The sequence below is a fragment of the Manacus candei genome, unplaced genomic scaffold, assembly GCF_025592945.1.
Source record: "Manacus candei isolate 608988 ecotype Guabito, Panama unplaced genomic scaffold, ASM2559294v1 h1tg000023l, whole genome shotgun sequence".
Taxonomy (NCBI): domain Eukaryota; kingdom Metazoa; phylum Chordata; class Aves; order Passeriformes; family Pipridae; genus Manacus; species Manacus candei.
This window is the reverse complement of record NW_026138071.1, coordinates 6,223,656-6,240,122: the sequence shown is the minus strand read 5'-3', so window position 1 is coordinate 6,240,122 and position 16,467 is coordinate 6,223,656. Positions and strand designations below refer to the sequence as shown.

Here is a 16,467-nt window from a genome sequence, read left to right as displayed (position 1 = left end):
AGCAATGACACAGGCAGAATGAAAGAAATTTCACTATGGGTACTGCAAACACAAAGGATTCTCTAATTACAACATTTCTCAAAAGATCTGCAAAAGTCCAGGAGGCATCAGTAGCTCTTTAAGCATAAGAAATATCACACCACTGACAGGGAAATTTTTGGCCTCTTTTCTTCACACTAAACTTGCTTAACTTCTTTTTTACTACTATCCCACAACTACTTCCTAACATAAGCAGTCAGCAGATTAACTGAGAACAGTCACAAATGCTTCAAAATATATTCACTATAAGAAGTGGATTTTTTTATACATAGTTTTGAAGTTATAAAACATAAATAGACTATTAGCTTTTAACTATCATTTCCACTTAAAGAAAATTACACTGTCATTGGGACTTTATCTGATACTGCTACAAAACACCTCTATGAATACTAAAATTGAAAAAGATTAAACAAAAACCCCAGTATTTATCTTAATTTTCAATTTATGTTATTCATCCAACAGCACTTTATATACTGTTATCTGAATAGTTCTGCCCTTTATAGTTAATATACTTGCCCTACTTGTGTGGGATTCAAACAGCAAAGGAAAGGAAAAAAACTAGTAACGAAATACATCTATACAATTGCAAAAAATTAAACTGATTTGCTTAACTCCATTTTTAAAAATAAGTACATATTTCCTGCTGTTTCTGGGGCCTTAGTCTTCTAAGGAAATTAATCTGCTCAGAAAGAAGCTGTAGGTTCTAAGAGAAGTGTTCTGCATGCCACTACTTCAGATTGAACCTCTTAAAGCTAAAAGGCTCTTGAACACTAAACCTTCCTTTGATGGTTTCATCTTTCCAATTGCAGAATAACTAGAGCAGTTGCTCATCTAGAAAAAAGCAGTGCTATGAAAGCATTTGCATTATCAGTACAGCTGGAGATCTGAAAACAGAACAGAGGTAGCAGCACTACTCACTACAAAACTGAGGTATGGACCTCCACAGAGTATAGTTTAGGAAGCTGTAGTGCCTCCCAAGTTCCAGTTGGTGGTATTACTATAATTCCTAATACTGGCAAAAGTAAGAATTTCCAAAATATGTGAAGACAGAGTCTCACATAACAGTTGCTGTGTTCCATCAGCCTGCAGAGTTTACATTCTAAGATCACAGCTAGGCATCAAGGTATAAACTAAAAGGCACTCAGGTGACTTAAGAGTACAAGCCATTATCTTCGTTTTGTCTTCAGGGTGCACATAAAGATGCTGTACCTTGAATAGTATCATCTTTCGGAACCTCTGTCTCATCATCATCATTCAAGCAGTAAACAGTTTCTTTCTGCACATCATCTCTTCTAAGGGTTTTAGCATCCACAACTGTCCAAATTTTTTTCACCTTCTCCTCTGTGACCTTGATATCAGAATTCAAAGAAAAGGAATGTTTAACATTTCAGTAGGATACAGAGCACTTACCAGAAAAGGCAAAAAAAAAAAAAAAAAAATCTCAAACACAGTGCTGCACTGTTTTGCCAATAAGGGACCAATAATGACAGCCCCAAATACGCATCTCTGGCTGCTACCACAGTGCTTCCACCACACTGTTTCATCTGTACGAGACCTAACACATGAACTGTAGCATATTTCTGACTGCATATTTCTCTTGATTATTCATTAAACCCTTAGATTAAGTCATTTGTGGAAGTCTAAGTCACAGGATAACACGTAACTTGCTTGTTATGTATCTTACTTCCTATAGCCCTTTCTTTTCTCTCTACTTAAGTGCAATTGATGGTACAGTTAGTGCATGAGAAGAAAAGTGTAGAATAGGCAGAAACAGTAAAGACAGAATAGATTACATCAGCAGGGCTGCTGTATGACCTCAGGCCAGTCACTCAGTTCATGTTGCTTACTCTCCCAAACAGTTTACTTTCTGTGTAAGAACCTTTGGGAGGGGACTCTTTCTGCATATTTGAACAGGTCTGGCACAATAGCCTAATAAAAAATTATGAATAAGTATAAATAGAAAGCTGATCTCTTTCAAGGCTAGTATGCTTATCTGTCAAAAATCAGATATATTTCAATTTATATACCAGACTCCTAGTCCTGGGTTCAAATAACAAACCAATTAATCTCCATCTCACCAGATCCAGCAATACTGTCACACTATATAGTTACCTATTAACTATTCTATAACTGGACATTTACACGTTTTACGTGTTTAATTACACTTACTTCTTCCTAGCACTGTGTGAAGAATCCATATAAAATGTAAAGGAAACAGACTGGGCTCAAGCTCCACCAAACAGTACAAGAAAAACAAGCTAAAAAAATACACCTTTTTTTTTTCCAAGTCTGAAATAACAAGAGATAGGATTTGAAACAATGGCTGGTAAAACATTTTAAGCCACCATTTTACGTACTCATGTGCAAAATTCCTCTCATGCCTGGGCCTTAAGAGATATATGTGTCTCACTGGAGCAGCAGACATATCAGTGATGCTGAATGTAAAGCTTCAACAATCACAGCATTCTTAATCAGGTTCATCGACTTCAATACCATTAGGTGTCACAGCACAGACAGCAATTACTTCTATTTCTGTACATTGTAAATTTTAGTTATTTAACATGTATACAATATGGTGAAGTTAAAGTTGCTGTGGGAACCACAGTTTTAGATGTATTGGCTTCTAAGCACATAGAAATCTCTACCCTAATTATCTGGTTGTTGTTTTACTTTTTATTTTCTTAACTTTCAGGAAAAAAAGATGCAGCTGCACCTAACTTGCTGCCAAATTACATTAAAATACATGACTTTATGAACTTACTGCTTTGTAGGCCACAATCCTTATGGACAGATTAGAACCAATAGTGAGCTGGCAAGGCCAAGGCATAGGCCTTCTTTCAATTTTCTTAAACATTGAAAGACGTTCCAGACTCTCTCTAAAGGAAGGAATCAGGAAAACAAATGAACATTGGTGAACTGTAATAAAACACTATAGACAGTACACTGTCTTTAAGGAAATGCATAAGTCCAACTATTTCAGCTTAGACTGCACTAAGCATTAGAAAATAAACTGTATCATTAAACATTGTCACAAAAGAGAATGAAAAAAGAGGTGGTACAGTAGATTATACCCATGTTGAGCCTTTACAGTGGGTGGTGTGACATTAAGGCTCAAAGACGCTGTGTTAGGTCTTGTGGTGAAACTACACAATTGCTTACTAAGCATCTTACATTTATCTGTGCTCACCCAATTAGGACATGTAGCTAAAACGGAAGAACACAAATTAGAAAAGGGTCTCTAAGTGGTTAAAATGTTTTCTACAGTGAAGGTGAAGAATTCAGGTTCAAGTAACAGGATTTTGTTTCTGTAGAACTTCACTTTTGACACTTTTTTTAATACAGTACTAATGAACTCATCATTTTAAGGATATTTTGTCAGAATGAAAGAAGTTACTTTGATTATTTCTAGCCCAATCAGCAGACATACAAGTTCAAAAAACACACACAAAAAAGAACTGTAATGATTTTATACTAAAAAGTGTTAGCTTAATTGCACAGCTTTAAGCAATGGAGTCCAAGAATTAAAAATTTACAGTAATTTATAATATATCATTGTGAATTCAAATAGGTTGACACCTCAGAACAGCTTTCAGCTCGTACAAACTATATTGGCTATTTTGCTGTAAAATTCCAACACAGACAAAGCTTTTTTATTGCATGAAGCACAGCACAATGCTGACCTCATCTTTTTCACATTACGATAAAACCCGAAATCTATCTCTCTCTTGATTAAAGCACTTGTCTGGCAGAAATCAAGATCAACTGCTAAAAACTCCAGTACAAAATTCATTCTACTTTTCAGGTTTCTAAGGATGAGCAGGGTTTTTTTCAAATTCTAACAGAAGCACAATGAAAGGGGAAAATGCACTGGGACTTTTATAATGAGATAAACACTGAATTTCCTCTTTTATTTTTTTTCCTTACGGAAAGGAAGGGAGGATTTTTTTTTCTAGCAATAAAGACGCCAATATAGGATTTTTAAAAGGAATCTGTTACTACATCATTAAAAGTACTGCAACACATAGATTCCAGGATGAATGTGAAAATCAAATACGTAAGTGCCAAATGCCTAAAAATGTCACTTAAGCTCAATTCATTAACTCTATCCTTTAATTTCTTGTAGAAGAAAAATGCTGCCTGTTATCAAAGACAGCTCATAAAAATCAAACCCTAGTAAATGTACATTTCAACTTGTATTTTAAGAACATGTTCCTTGTCCTCTGCTCTCCATTCCCTTCCCCCAGAGGCAGGGGATATTCCTGTCCAGAATATCACAATTTTAAAAAATCACAACAAAATTTCCTCACTTACTTTCCTGGCATGGTTAATTTATTCTTACAAGTGCTGAAATATTTTTACCAGCAGGAATAACAACTCTTGGAAAATGAAGAGTGTATCTGAGTTGGTCAATTATCATGACAGATTTGCAAAGCTGGCTTCTTAAAGCTTGATAAGCAACTTAATTGCATCTAAAACCTCACATATTCTTAAACAACTTTTTCAACTAAAGCTTTAATCTATTAGCCAAATGCCTGTTTATCCAGAGATTTTGGATTTCCCCTGGAAGTATGGCACAAAAACAGCTTATACAGCAGCAACAGCCTGGGATAAAAAAAGCATAAAGAAGAAGCCAAGCCACATGGTAGCTTCATGCATATGGATTATCCTAAAGGATAAACGGTCCAGGAAAGATACCAATTTTCTGTGCAGTCTTTTGATGCAATGACAAAGCCTGCTTTTTTCTAGAGTCTCAGACTGTTCTCTTGACTAGTATGGAACACATATACAGCGATACATATTTCTTCACTAATGCACAGTAATGCTCAAGTAGCAGTTTAACTGGCTGCTGAGGTACAAAGCCTATCAGCTGAGTTGGGTGAGGAAAGGAAACCCCACAAATAAAATGATGAATAACAGCATGCAAACCTACAGGTACCACCCTCCTGTAAAAATTACATTGGATAATCACATTACAGCTATGGTCTGCTGAGCTTCCTGTGGTCTAAAAGACCACACTTCATAACTGCAGAAAAGAAACAGTAACATCAGACTTCAATAAGGCATGTAGATGCATTTTGCCTGTTGCCCAGCTGAGACAACACCTATGTGGAAAAGTCCTGGATATATCATTAGCTATATTTTTTTCAGAAACACATGAATTTTTATTCTTTCATTAGGGAAACAAGAAGCGAAAAATCGTCTTTTAATTCTTGCATTAGGAATGCTGCTGAAAAAGTATATTGTTTGTCACAGTGGCACAGCAGACTGTGGTTAGAGAGCAGGATTCAACAAACATTACTCAAAACATTTGTGGGAGTTTATCAAACCAGTGAGCTAAAAGAAGTCTGAGACCAAGGAACACAGGCAACCATGAAATACAAATGTTCTAGCTGTACTATGTCACAAATTTCATCTCTTTCCATAACATGCTTTTGAAATGCCATATATATAAACATTACCTCCAAAATCTTCCAACAATAAAGATGGAAGAAAAACTTTTTTTTCTTTAAATATAGATACAGAAAATTCATTTTCCTCTGAAATCTATAAGCTCTTCTACTTATTCTAAAGCTACTGAAGAAGCTGTATGAAAGGGACTAAGTGTACAATAAGTTATAAAATTCACTGACTTCAGTGAAACAGTAAGTCAAGGGATTGATTACTTAATTAATTTCATCTTTCAGAGAAGAAACCAGAAAGTAAATTTATAGTACAATAAACAGGATTAGCCAAGTTTACCTGAAAGTATAAATTTCTTCCAGCCCTCCTTCTTCATCCAAAGTATGCATGAGTTTCCTCACCACATCAATACCCCGTTTCTGTTGTTCAGTTAAACTCTTTATTGGAAATGAGTTTCTGTGCATATGAGAATGTACACTGGCAGTTGTATCTCCACTTCCATCATCAATACCCACTTGAAATGGCAGACTAAGAACACAAGCAGAAGCAGTTAGTTTGATTTTTTCTTTATTAAAATAACCAATCAAAACAAAACAAAATTTTTATCAGGATCAATAATTCTATTTAGCTGCAGTCAGATGTATAAAGAGTCACATGGCTTGGAAAACAAATGAAGTAGTATTTTGGGTCTAGTTAGCATTGGTAACATCTTGACCAGAGTGATGCACCGTTTCTGGGTATCATGCATCAATAAAGGCATCCACATACAGGAATGGATTAGATAGGAAAGTTAATGCTGATTAGAAACCAAGACCTATGAAAAAAGATTCAACAAAATAAAGCCCATAGAGAAGTGAATCAGATGGCAAGACAGCCTTACATATAAAAGGCTGTTGCAGAGAAGGAAACAATGAGTTCTTCATATTCAGCCTGCTCTGCAATCACATCATGGAGTCAAGTCAGATATTCAGAAACCTCATAAAGGTATTTCAAACCATAATCTCTAAAATCAACTGCCTGAGGAGAGAAAAGAGTCTCCACTTTCATGGCAAATCTTTACCGGAAGATTAGACAAACACTGGTCAGCGATGACATGCATAAAGCTGACCCAGTCTGAAGTAGAGGATTGCTCCAGATGACTTGTTAAAGGCCATTCCAGGCCTGTGATTCTGTATTGGTTCCAAATCCAGCAAATGGGACTGCAGTTCTCTGCAGTGAGGCTATTGAGTATTTCTGGAATAAATGTTACTCTTTGAGATTTTAATAGCTTACAACACTTGGTGAATTTCTGACTGAAGATGACACATTTTCCTGCACTTCATGAATCAGACTTAAAAATTTAGCCAAGGGTTATAGATAAAATGATTTTGCTGCTCTTCAAAATACAGGAGAGTTAACTAGGTATAATAAACACAGAAAAGAAAGATGTGTAAGATCCTCTACTCTGTGGCCCTCATAATGCCTGCAGATTTTTCAAGTCTTTTATCTGATTCAATTTTAAATGAACCACATGATGCCTTTTAGCACATTTCCACAAAGTAAAATAACTTTACCACTGTATTATGTTTCCAAAAAAGCAGCCTACAGATCTTTACCATACTTCCACCTCATTAGTCCTCACGAAACTTATCCATCAAGAAACATAATAAGCAGAGTTAACAATATACACAACAATGTCACATAAAGCAAAATTAAAGATCAAGCTTCAGCAAAGTGTTAGGTACCTTTTTAGGAAGCAGCATCCGCTGATAAATAGAGAAACTGTATTTTAAAGCTATTATTACAGCAAAAAGTTTCAATCCTCTGATACAAAAAAGTTAGGCTACTTTCACTATACAATGCCTAGAGACTACTGTGATGAGAACTGCATAATACCTAACCCTACACAGTGCTCAGTGTGTGCTTGGCACCTGATAACAGGGAGGAAAAACAACTATATGCCAGAAGTTACAAATCTATAAACAGGGCATAAGACATGGAAGCATAGGCCATAATAAAACTACAAGGTTCAGCAAGAAATTATTTTTAAACTAGTACCTCGAGTATTTTACATTTGTACATGTATTTCTTAAATCATCCTTTGCTCGTGTGGCTGGGAGATAGTGTGTAAATCTGCAGCCAGTGCTGTAACAGCAACATTTCCCTTGAGCTTCTCTTAGCCAAAGGGGTTTTTTTCTTTGCTATGTTACAAAGAAAATGTAAAGATGTATCAGAAATCTCACGGGAAAAAAACTGCAACATCAACTTGTGGTATCAGCATCTGTGCTAGCCTGCACAGCAAACAGGTATGGAAACAAGAGAGCAGGAGCTAAATACCGGGTCTCCAAAAGATGTAGTCTGACTGATTGGAGGATTCATGATGTTGCACCTCCACTGCTTCCAGTGCCAAAAATGGCTCAAATGAGCAGCAGGGTCATGTCAAGGCACATTACAAGCATACCTGCTTTTGCTGTGTAGACAGAACCTGACATTTTTACTTTCAGCCTCCCCTAAGCACAGGCAAAAAAAGATTTTTTGTGGAGGATCAGTCCATGATTTTCAGTCATGTTTTTCTACCTAATCTCTCTGTTATCTTGCAGATGGGTTGGCAAATGGCTTCAACGAATTTACTAAGTTCAAGCATTTTTCCTTACAGAATGCTGGATCCAGGTAAAAGTAAATACTAAAATGGCCTTAAGTAAAACTACAGCTTTAACTTTCTCCTGTTACATTATTTGTTATAAACAGCAAACACTAACATTCACACAGAGTTTTGCTTTTAAACAAATTTCTCCAGAAGGCCTATGGCTTCCTATGTTACCATCACATGCAACAGCTAATACAGATCTCAGCATCAACATTGAATCTTCAGATCAATGCCCATACCATGACAATCAAGGGACTCCTGTTATAACATGTAAGACATCGTTCTCATTTTCCAAGCCCATTGTTGTGAATAAAACCCTTCTCTTCAGACTTGCTCTTCCACTGACACCAGAATCAGGCTATAAATATCTGCAACACTACCTCATTAATTTTTCCCAGTAACTCCCTTACCTAAAAGGATCTAGGCTGTTGCTGTGATAAACCCACTGTTTCTGAGGTTATTTCTGGCTCATTGTTTCCCCTTTCTCTGCTTATACAGATCTTTTGTCTCCCATTTTAGACTGTGGTTCTAAGCTATAACCATAAGTGGAGAAGAAGCCATCATCTTAACATTTATTTGCACATCACTGAATCAAGAGGACTTGGTCCATAACTCGATTTCATGGCATGTAGCATTGATAGAAGTACTTATAATAATCATATTACTTACTGGTACACCTCTACAGAAACCATACACCAACAGATCACCAGCTCTTTCAAGATCATTATTAAGAAAGCATAACAGTTTCCCTTTAAAGAAATGGCATCGTGTATAACAGTCACTTTCATACTTACAAGAACTGAAGTGAAATTCCTGTTTTCTTCAAGTTAGCTATGATAATTTCCAGCTGATCCTCACTGACAGGACTATTAAGGTCTGTAAACAGTTCAATGTGTCTCTTCTCATATTTCTTTCCTCTTAAAGTACAAGAAAAAATACATATATTGAAAATATTATCTATAAGGCCTTTTGCTAAATATTTCCTTACAAAATTGATGCTTTACCAAAGTAATTAGCATGTAAAAGAAAAAAATCCAAACAAATAAACCTACTTGGTAGTAGCTATTCTATCATAGGTTACCATACTTATGATAGGATTTTTATCTTTATATGATTCCCCCTATTTCCTCCTATCCCCTAAAATTGAGGACTCTAGTCCTGTGACTGTATAAATCACTAACTACATCTAAATGAGTGGAATTCTGCCAATTTTCACCAATGTAGATAAAATGCTAACAAAATACGTTAGGTTTTTTATTGGTTATACTGGATATTTCCTTTGCAGCTGTAAGTATGTTCTTGTGAAAATGTATTTTAAATTACTGCTGCTGGTGGGGATTCCATCTCAGTACTCTAATTCAGTAGATTCAATGGATAACAGGGACTTTCAAGACCACTTAACACACTAAGAAGTAGTACCAATACACATCAGGAAGGTCTGCCAGTGACAGAACAAAATTCAGTTAAAATGACAGAGTTGTGACCTGCATGTTGTTGCATAAGGGTGATTTTCTTGAATTTTTACCCTACAGTATTTTCTCAGTTGAAGGCAAACTCCATATCAAAGGTTTTAGCGTATACAGGCAACTTCCTACAAAACAACAAAACCAGTTGCTCCATAGATATTTAAGGTTATACTGCCATAAGTACAGTGATTTTAATTCACAACTCAGTTTTAACCATTAAATTGATACAGCTTTCTACACTGATTAGACCTTATTCACAAAAATACAAATTGCATCACTAAGTCTCACCTTCTGCACTCACGATTAGATCATACAACCTTTTCAGCAACATGTTCAAGCTTCGCTTTGAGAGGAAGTACAGTTACCTTCCTTTCTCTGGACCATTAGTTCACTGAGTGCTAGAAACACCTTTCCAGCCTAAATACATTCACTGACAACTTCGTAACACTTGTCTCAATATTTTTTTTCACTTTAAAGTGTTTCGTCCTACAAGTTCATTTCCCGTAGTCTGCATATTTACAAACTTAAACCTTACCTCCAACAAGCTTCAAATTGCTAGGCTGAGCAAAGTCACCTTTCTTGTTTAATTTGTAGCATATGCAATATAAATTTGATAGCCCTTTCCTAAGCATTTTAACATGTGAATTTTGAAAACAGATTACAAAGAATGTGACAAAGTGAAGCCTTTGTGCCTTCTATAATGGCATTAATAGACTCATGACTGTACTACAAAGTTACCAGTCGCCTCAGAAAGCTCTCATATTGTCTAGAGAAGTCAGATGTCTCATGAGGACTCTTCAGAGATAGACTCCTTTAGTGTGCTGTTTATTTTTAATGTTTGGTTCTTTTAAAAAAGCATTTTCCATATTTACACATACTGGAAATATAATACTGACAATCAGATCAAATCAGCTTCAAAGTGCAAAGTCAGAATTCTGTAAAAGGCTTTGAGTTACATACTCACATTGTTTCCTTCTGAAGCAAGTCCATACACACAATAATTGCATCCAGAACTAAGTAAATTTAAGAAAAACGTCATTTAGAACATGAACCATGTCACAAGTGTTTTTTCTTTGAAACAATGTAATGTTTTCACTCCCCCCCAAACACTGACAAATGTGCATTTTAGTTAAGGAACACTCTTTTGAGACAAATACTTCTAAAGTGACTACTGTGCAAGAGGTTCCCACATAACTTGGTCTGTTTTGCGACCTTCTTTCTGCCCCATTTACCTGATGAAACAGTTAAAAGACTGCTTCAGACCCCAATCCTTTAACTGTCAACGAGAGACTCAAGTCCAATGAAGGAACAATATAATCTTTAGAATGTTCCTTTGAATCCACCAACAAATATATGATACCAATTTCTCCTGCAAGTTTTCCTTCAAACCACCTGTGTCTGATAAACTTTTGATGGTTTCTTCCTCATCACAACTGGGAACATGTGAGCCAGCTGACTGGCTGCACACTTCTCTGAAATAGCTCTGACTACCTGAGTGGAGCTCACAGCAATCATTTTATGGCCAGAAAAAGGGAAGACAATGCAGGAAATTGAACTGTATGTTCCTGAAACACACAAAGGAACACCATATAGATCACCTTCTTTTAAAACTCTACACCTCGTGCAACTAACAACAGAATACATTCAAACATGAACAACATTCAAACCAGGAAGTGATTCTGGCAATGTAAGAAGTACTTTATACATTAATCAACCTGATAAATCTGTATTCTGCTTTGTCTGGGGTAGAGTTAATTTTCTTCACAGTAATTGGTATAGAACTGTGTTTTGGATTTGTGCTGGAAACACAGATGATAATATAGAGATATTTTAGTTACTGCTGAGCAGTGTTTGCACAGAGCAAAGGCTTTTTCTGGTTCTTGTACCACACTGCAAGGGAGGAGGACTGGGGGGGACACAAGAAGTGGGAGGAGACACAGCCAGGAGACAGCTGACCCCAACTGACCAAAGGGATAGCCCACCCCACATGGCACCATGCTCAGCACATAAAGCTGGGAGAAAGAAGGAGGAAGGGAGGACATTCAGAGTTCTGGTGTTTGTCTTCCTAGGTCTAAGGTCTGATGGAGCCCTGCTTTCCTGGAGATGGCTGAGAAGCAGTAAATGAATTCCTTGTTTTACTCTGCTTGCATGTGTGGCTTTTATTTTACCTATTAACCTGTTTTGATCTCAACCCACGAGTTTTCCAGCTTTCACCCTTCCAATTCTCTTCCCATCCTGCTGGTGGGGAGCGAGTGAGTGGCTGTGTGGGGCTGAGCTGCCAGCTGGCCTTAAACCACGACAGTCTGGTTTCTGGTACTTCTGCTGATAGATTGCATAAATAATATTTTTTATTAAAAAGCATAAACCAAATTCTGCAATGCTATTTTTAAAAACACATGGCTTATTTGAGGCCTAAAATTATATTATCTTTGTTCTCCTTAATTACCAGAACACTTCATAAAAGCAATTACTCCCAAAGGCCAAGACTCCATCTGCTAGCCTAAAAGAATGTCAAAAAGCAGCTAATCTGCTTTTGGACAAACTTACAACCACAAATTAGCTTAACTTTGATAGTAGTTAAAGCTTGAGAGGCAAATCTGAGCCCATTTCACAACACTGGCCTCCTGTCTCCTACATAGCTGAATCTGTTCAAGAAGTGTTCTACAGCAAAAGGATACAGTCTGCTTGTTCAGAGCCTGGTTTAATCACATCTTGAATGTCTTCCAGCAGATCAAAATCTGGCAGCATTAGTGACCTATGTACAGTAATGTTTTGGTATTGGTCCCCACTGGCAAGACCATTCCTAGTACCATGAGTGCCAAACAAAACTACAGCGACCTCATCTTTACTCTCAGCAAAAACCTGGAGACACAGAAAATAAAAAAACAGGTAAAAAACACAGACAGATTCATACACAACTATGTTAGGCAGATTTCAGCAACCTGAACTAATGTGAAATACAATGGATTTACTTTTCCTTACTTTCAGTGCTAGCCTCTCAAAACATCATCTTACAGGGAGTTCACTAAGCGAGACATAATTCAACTAACAGATTGACATGAGGAGACCCAGGAAAAACAAGTAAAATTGGCTGACTTAGTACACAAAATGAGTCTTCAGGGTGCTACGTATTAGGAATGTGGGAACATTTTAGAGAAAGAGAATAGTACTTGTTTTCCCTAAAAGTTTCCACTACCCTGAAGAAAAAGAATGACCAAACCAATCTCATGCAAAAAAAATACAGCTGAAACAAAGAGCACTGTTACTCCTGCATAAAAAACAGACTAATTCTTACTAATTTCTCATTTATTTCAACTATTAGTAAGTGAGGAAAATCTTTCATAGATGCTATTGCCTCTTCTCCCTTTTTAACAGCTTTTTTTACACATATGAAGTCTCACATACCTGTCGTTGCACAAACTTTGTCATAACCTTCTTGGCTTGTTCAAGTGAGGACTCTTCACCAGGGGAAGAATTGCTCATTGTAAAGCCCACATCCAGGCACAGCACTGTTGCCACCTGGAAAGGAAAGACAATACTGAATAAGAATGAAAAAGGGCCAATATAAGCATAATTACTTAAAAGGTTAAAAGGGTACATACAAAACCTGAAAATCAAACTGTATCACTACTGGTTTCTTTTACAGTAACTGCTAACATGACACAATGGTGGAAGACAGAACTGGTATAACTGCACTGAACAGAAAATTATTTAATCCTGTACCTGTTCCAGACATTTCAGTGGAAAATAGAAAAAAATCCTTCTTTACACCATCTGTCCAGGGGGCAATTTCTGTAAAACCCTACAAATGTATTAGGGATCTAAGGTCTCTTCTACACTAGGAAATTAAACAAAGATATTTTAGTTGAAAATTGCAAGGATGAATTCCAATTTCAATTTAGGAGTTTAAATCCCCCAAGCTAGCCTATGTGTTTGTATTTCTGATCATCACTTTAACTGATTTACATGTAACACTGCCCAAGTCTTCCCCTAAATTGATTTATGTACCAGTATAAGAATACAGTAAAATTGCTTCTTGTCGCTTCTCTTGTTCAAGTCTTGAAAAGTTCCTCTAAAGTTCTTCCAGAGAAGAAGAGCTTACCTTGATTAATCTGAATAATTTTATCATCCATCTGAATGTAGTTGCAAGAGGAATTCAGCAAAATTATGTCCAGCACCACCAAGGCCAGCTCAAATTTACTGTCACTAATTAAACCAAGGTTCCCTAAATATACAATAAAATCTTGGTGGGCTGCCAGTGGCTTAAATTACACTGCCTGCAAAAAATTATTGTTTGGCAGAACACAGGAAAGTTAGGTATTACTTAGATTGGAACCAGTCACCTTCTTTTAAAACACAAAATATATCCAATTCCACAAGAAGCAAAGCTACCAAAAGGACGTGGGCAATAAATCAGAAGACTGTCAAGTGACACAAGATGCACAGTCTGCTTTTGCAAAGCAAAAGGGATGAACATAAAAAAAGGTGTTGGTCTAAGCTCTTTTGCATATTGCCTTGCAAGCAATTACAAGTACTTTTTCAAGCATCGACCAAAAGAACACGATACCAAAAGAACACTCCCCTGTCAGCTTAACAAACACTGGTTTAACTCCCTGCATCCTTTGAGAACAGGAAGGAGAAGAGAAAGAAAGAAAGAAGGCTGAGGAGCCTGAGTTGTCCAGGAGGTTATACTCAGTCTTGGCACTCTGTTCCTCACTTTGCCTTCACCAGTGGCCTGTCTGGGAGCTAGGAATGAATGCCTCTGGAGTCAGCTAGGTGTGCAGAAGCTCAGAGTGGAACAGAGGCAGTAAATGAGGCTGCACTTCACTCTCACAAGAGCCTTGTTGCTGCTTACCTGCCAGCCTGGGGAATTAATCTATCAGCAACTGCAGAGCCTTGTTTTGCTGCTGTCCTGCCTCAGGACACACAATGGCTGGCAGCTGAATCAATCCTGTTGTCCAAACCAGGTAAAATTCCATTCACAGCTGGCAAGAAGACAGCAAAGAAACCAAAAACAGCGCAGGAGTGAAGAGCTGCTGCTTCGTTTAAGAAAAAAGACGATCAAGTGGCAAGTGCTGACATGCTCTTCTGGGAGGCAGCCATCTCCCAGCTCGGTGCCCATTCGGGTACGTGGAATTCTCCTTCTATCAAGGGGAAAGAGGAACAGGAAGGAAGAGGGCCGGCCTCTCTTTTGGTAATCCTCCTCTGTACGTCTCTGCATCTGTTATAACCTCTGTGCTTCTTATCTCTGAGCACCCGGCAACGCCGCGTTCAGGTGACACTTCTGAGATGCTCAGCATGTGTGTCTGTAGGACAACACTGTCACACCTGAGCTAAACCAACCTGCTTTGCTCAAGCTCTGATAAGGGCGGACATGGAACAAACCTGCCTTTACCTCTGATCTCTCCGTGCCGAAGAAGTTACAATAAAGAGTTATTATAAGAGAGAGATGGCTACAGCAGCACACACAAAACCTGTGCTTAACAGATACCAAACTGCCCTGTATCAGAAGAGACCTTAACGCAGCTTTCACCAAAAGGGTTCCTTAAACATAACAGGCACACAAAACGCGTTTTCAACAGTTCTACTGTTATTTTAGCAAGACAAATGGCAATTACTGCTGCAGGAATACTGCATTCCCTTGGAGCTACTCAGCTTTGCACTGGCAGCTCGGAGGGCGGCCGGGGAGGAGTCACCGGAGCGAGGGATGGTGTTCCAGCCCCGGCGACCCCCCGTTCCCCTGCCCAGCCCTCCCCTGCCCTACCTTTCCGCCGGGCGCCATGGCGCTGCTGCCGGGACACGGTGCGCCGCGCTCAGCGCTCCGCCCGGCAACGCGGCCCCCCGGGAACACGGCGGTGGCGCCTCGCGTTCCGCGGCGGCGGCGCCGCCTGGCGGCGGGACACGGGAGGGCCCCCTCAAAGCGCCGCGGCGGCCGCGGAGCTGCCTGCGACTGTGGGCATAGCGAGCTGCCGAACATAAGCCCTGTTTGGGTGGCCTGGGGTCCCCGAGGAGAGGTGGTGGCAGAGCAGGTGTCAGCGCCAGAGGGTCTCCTGTGCTGCCCTGCCCTGGAGCGCCTCCCGGCTCACCCATTCCAGTTTAACCACAGCCAAGGCCCCGCAGCTGCTCACTCACTCCCCACCAGCGGGATGCGGAGAGAATTGGAAGCGGAAAAGCGGGGAAACTCGTGGGTTGAGATCAAAACAGTTTAATAGGAAAAGCAAAAGCCACACACACAAGCAAAATAAAACAGGGAATTAATTCACTGCTTCCCATGGGCAAGCAGGTGTTCAGCCACCTCCAGGAGAGCAGGGCCCCGTGGCTACTTGGAAAGAAAAATGCCATCACTCCAAACGTCCCCCACTCTGTACACTGAGCATGATGTCATACGGCTGGGAACACCCCTCTGATCAGTTGGGGTCACCTGTCCTGGCTGTGTCTCCTCCCAACCTCCTCGCCAGCCTGGCAGTACAAAAAGCGGAAAAGGCCTTGGCTCTGTGTAAGCCCTGCTCAGCAATAGCAAAAACATCTCTGTATTATCAACCCTGTGTTCAGCACAAATCCAAAGCACAACCCCATGCCAGCTGCTGTGAAAAAAATTAACTCTACCCCAGCGAAAACCATCATAGCACACCACCCCACAGGGCCTTTCCCCAGGGCTCTCTAGCCTCCTCCTCATGGAACCGCAGAGTCCCACAGGACACAGCCTGCTGAGGGAACAGCCATTCCTCGTCACCACCAGGACAAGGCTTTGGGCTGGCTGGAAGCGTTTCATGAGTTGCATTATGCCCATGAATCACCAGCAGGTCAAGATTGTTTCATTAAGCAGTAGATTTCCCCCACCATTAACAACAGAGAGAATTTCTGAACCACACTGCATCCAAGCTGTTTGATCAAGCTGGAACCCACTGACTCTAAAAATCCAAGTATAATACATGC

General features: G+C 39.1%; 1 protein-coding gene across 5 annotated transcripts in view; it reads right to left on the bottom strand.

Moving 5' to 3' along the window:
• The window catches only part of XRCC5 (X-ray repair cross complementing 5), a 50,484-nt gene extending 35,107 nt beyond the window's left edge, over window positions 1-15,377 (bottom strand). The window contains exons 1-9 of one of the 5 annotated variants that reach the window (XM_051786928.1): window positions 15,296-15,313; window positions 14,387-14,482; window positions 12,937-13,050; window positions 12,210-12,393; window positions 10,496-10,544; window positions 8,860-8,982; window positions 5,779-5,967; window positions 2,801-2,915; window positions 1,249-1,387 (exon numbers count right to left, since the gene is read on the bottom strand). In XM_051786928.1, coding sequence (XP_051642888.1) covers window positions 1,249-1,387; window positions 2,801-2,915; window positions 5,779-5,967; window positions 8,860-8,982; window positions 10,496-10,544; window positions 12,210-12,393; window positions 12,937-13,014 — 877 coding nt within the window. In that variant the 5' untranslated portion in view covers window positions 13,015-13,050; window positions 14,387-14,482; window positions 15,296-15,313. Of the gene's footprint in view, window positions 1-1,248; window positions 1,388-2,800; window positions 2,916-5,778; window positions 5,968-8,859; window positions 8,983-10,495; window positions 10,545-12,209; window positions 12,394-12,936; window positions 13,051-13,633; window positions 13,729-14,386; window positions 14,483-15,295 lie in introns of those variants that run through there. The other 4 variants (XM_051786926.1, XM_051786929.1, XM_051786925.1 and 1 more) reach the window with 4 other exon arrangements.
• Window positions 15,378-16,467: the final 1,090 nt, after the last annotated feature.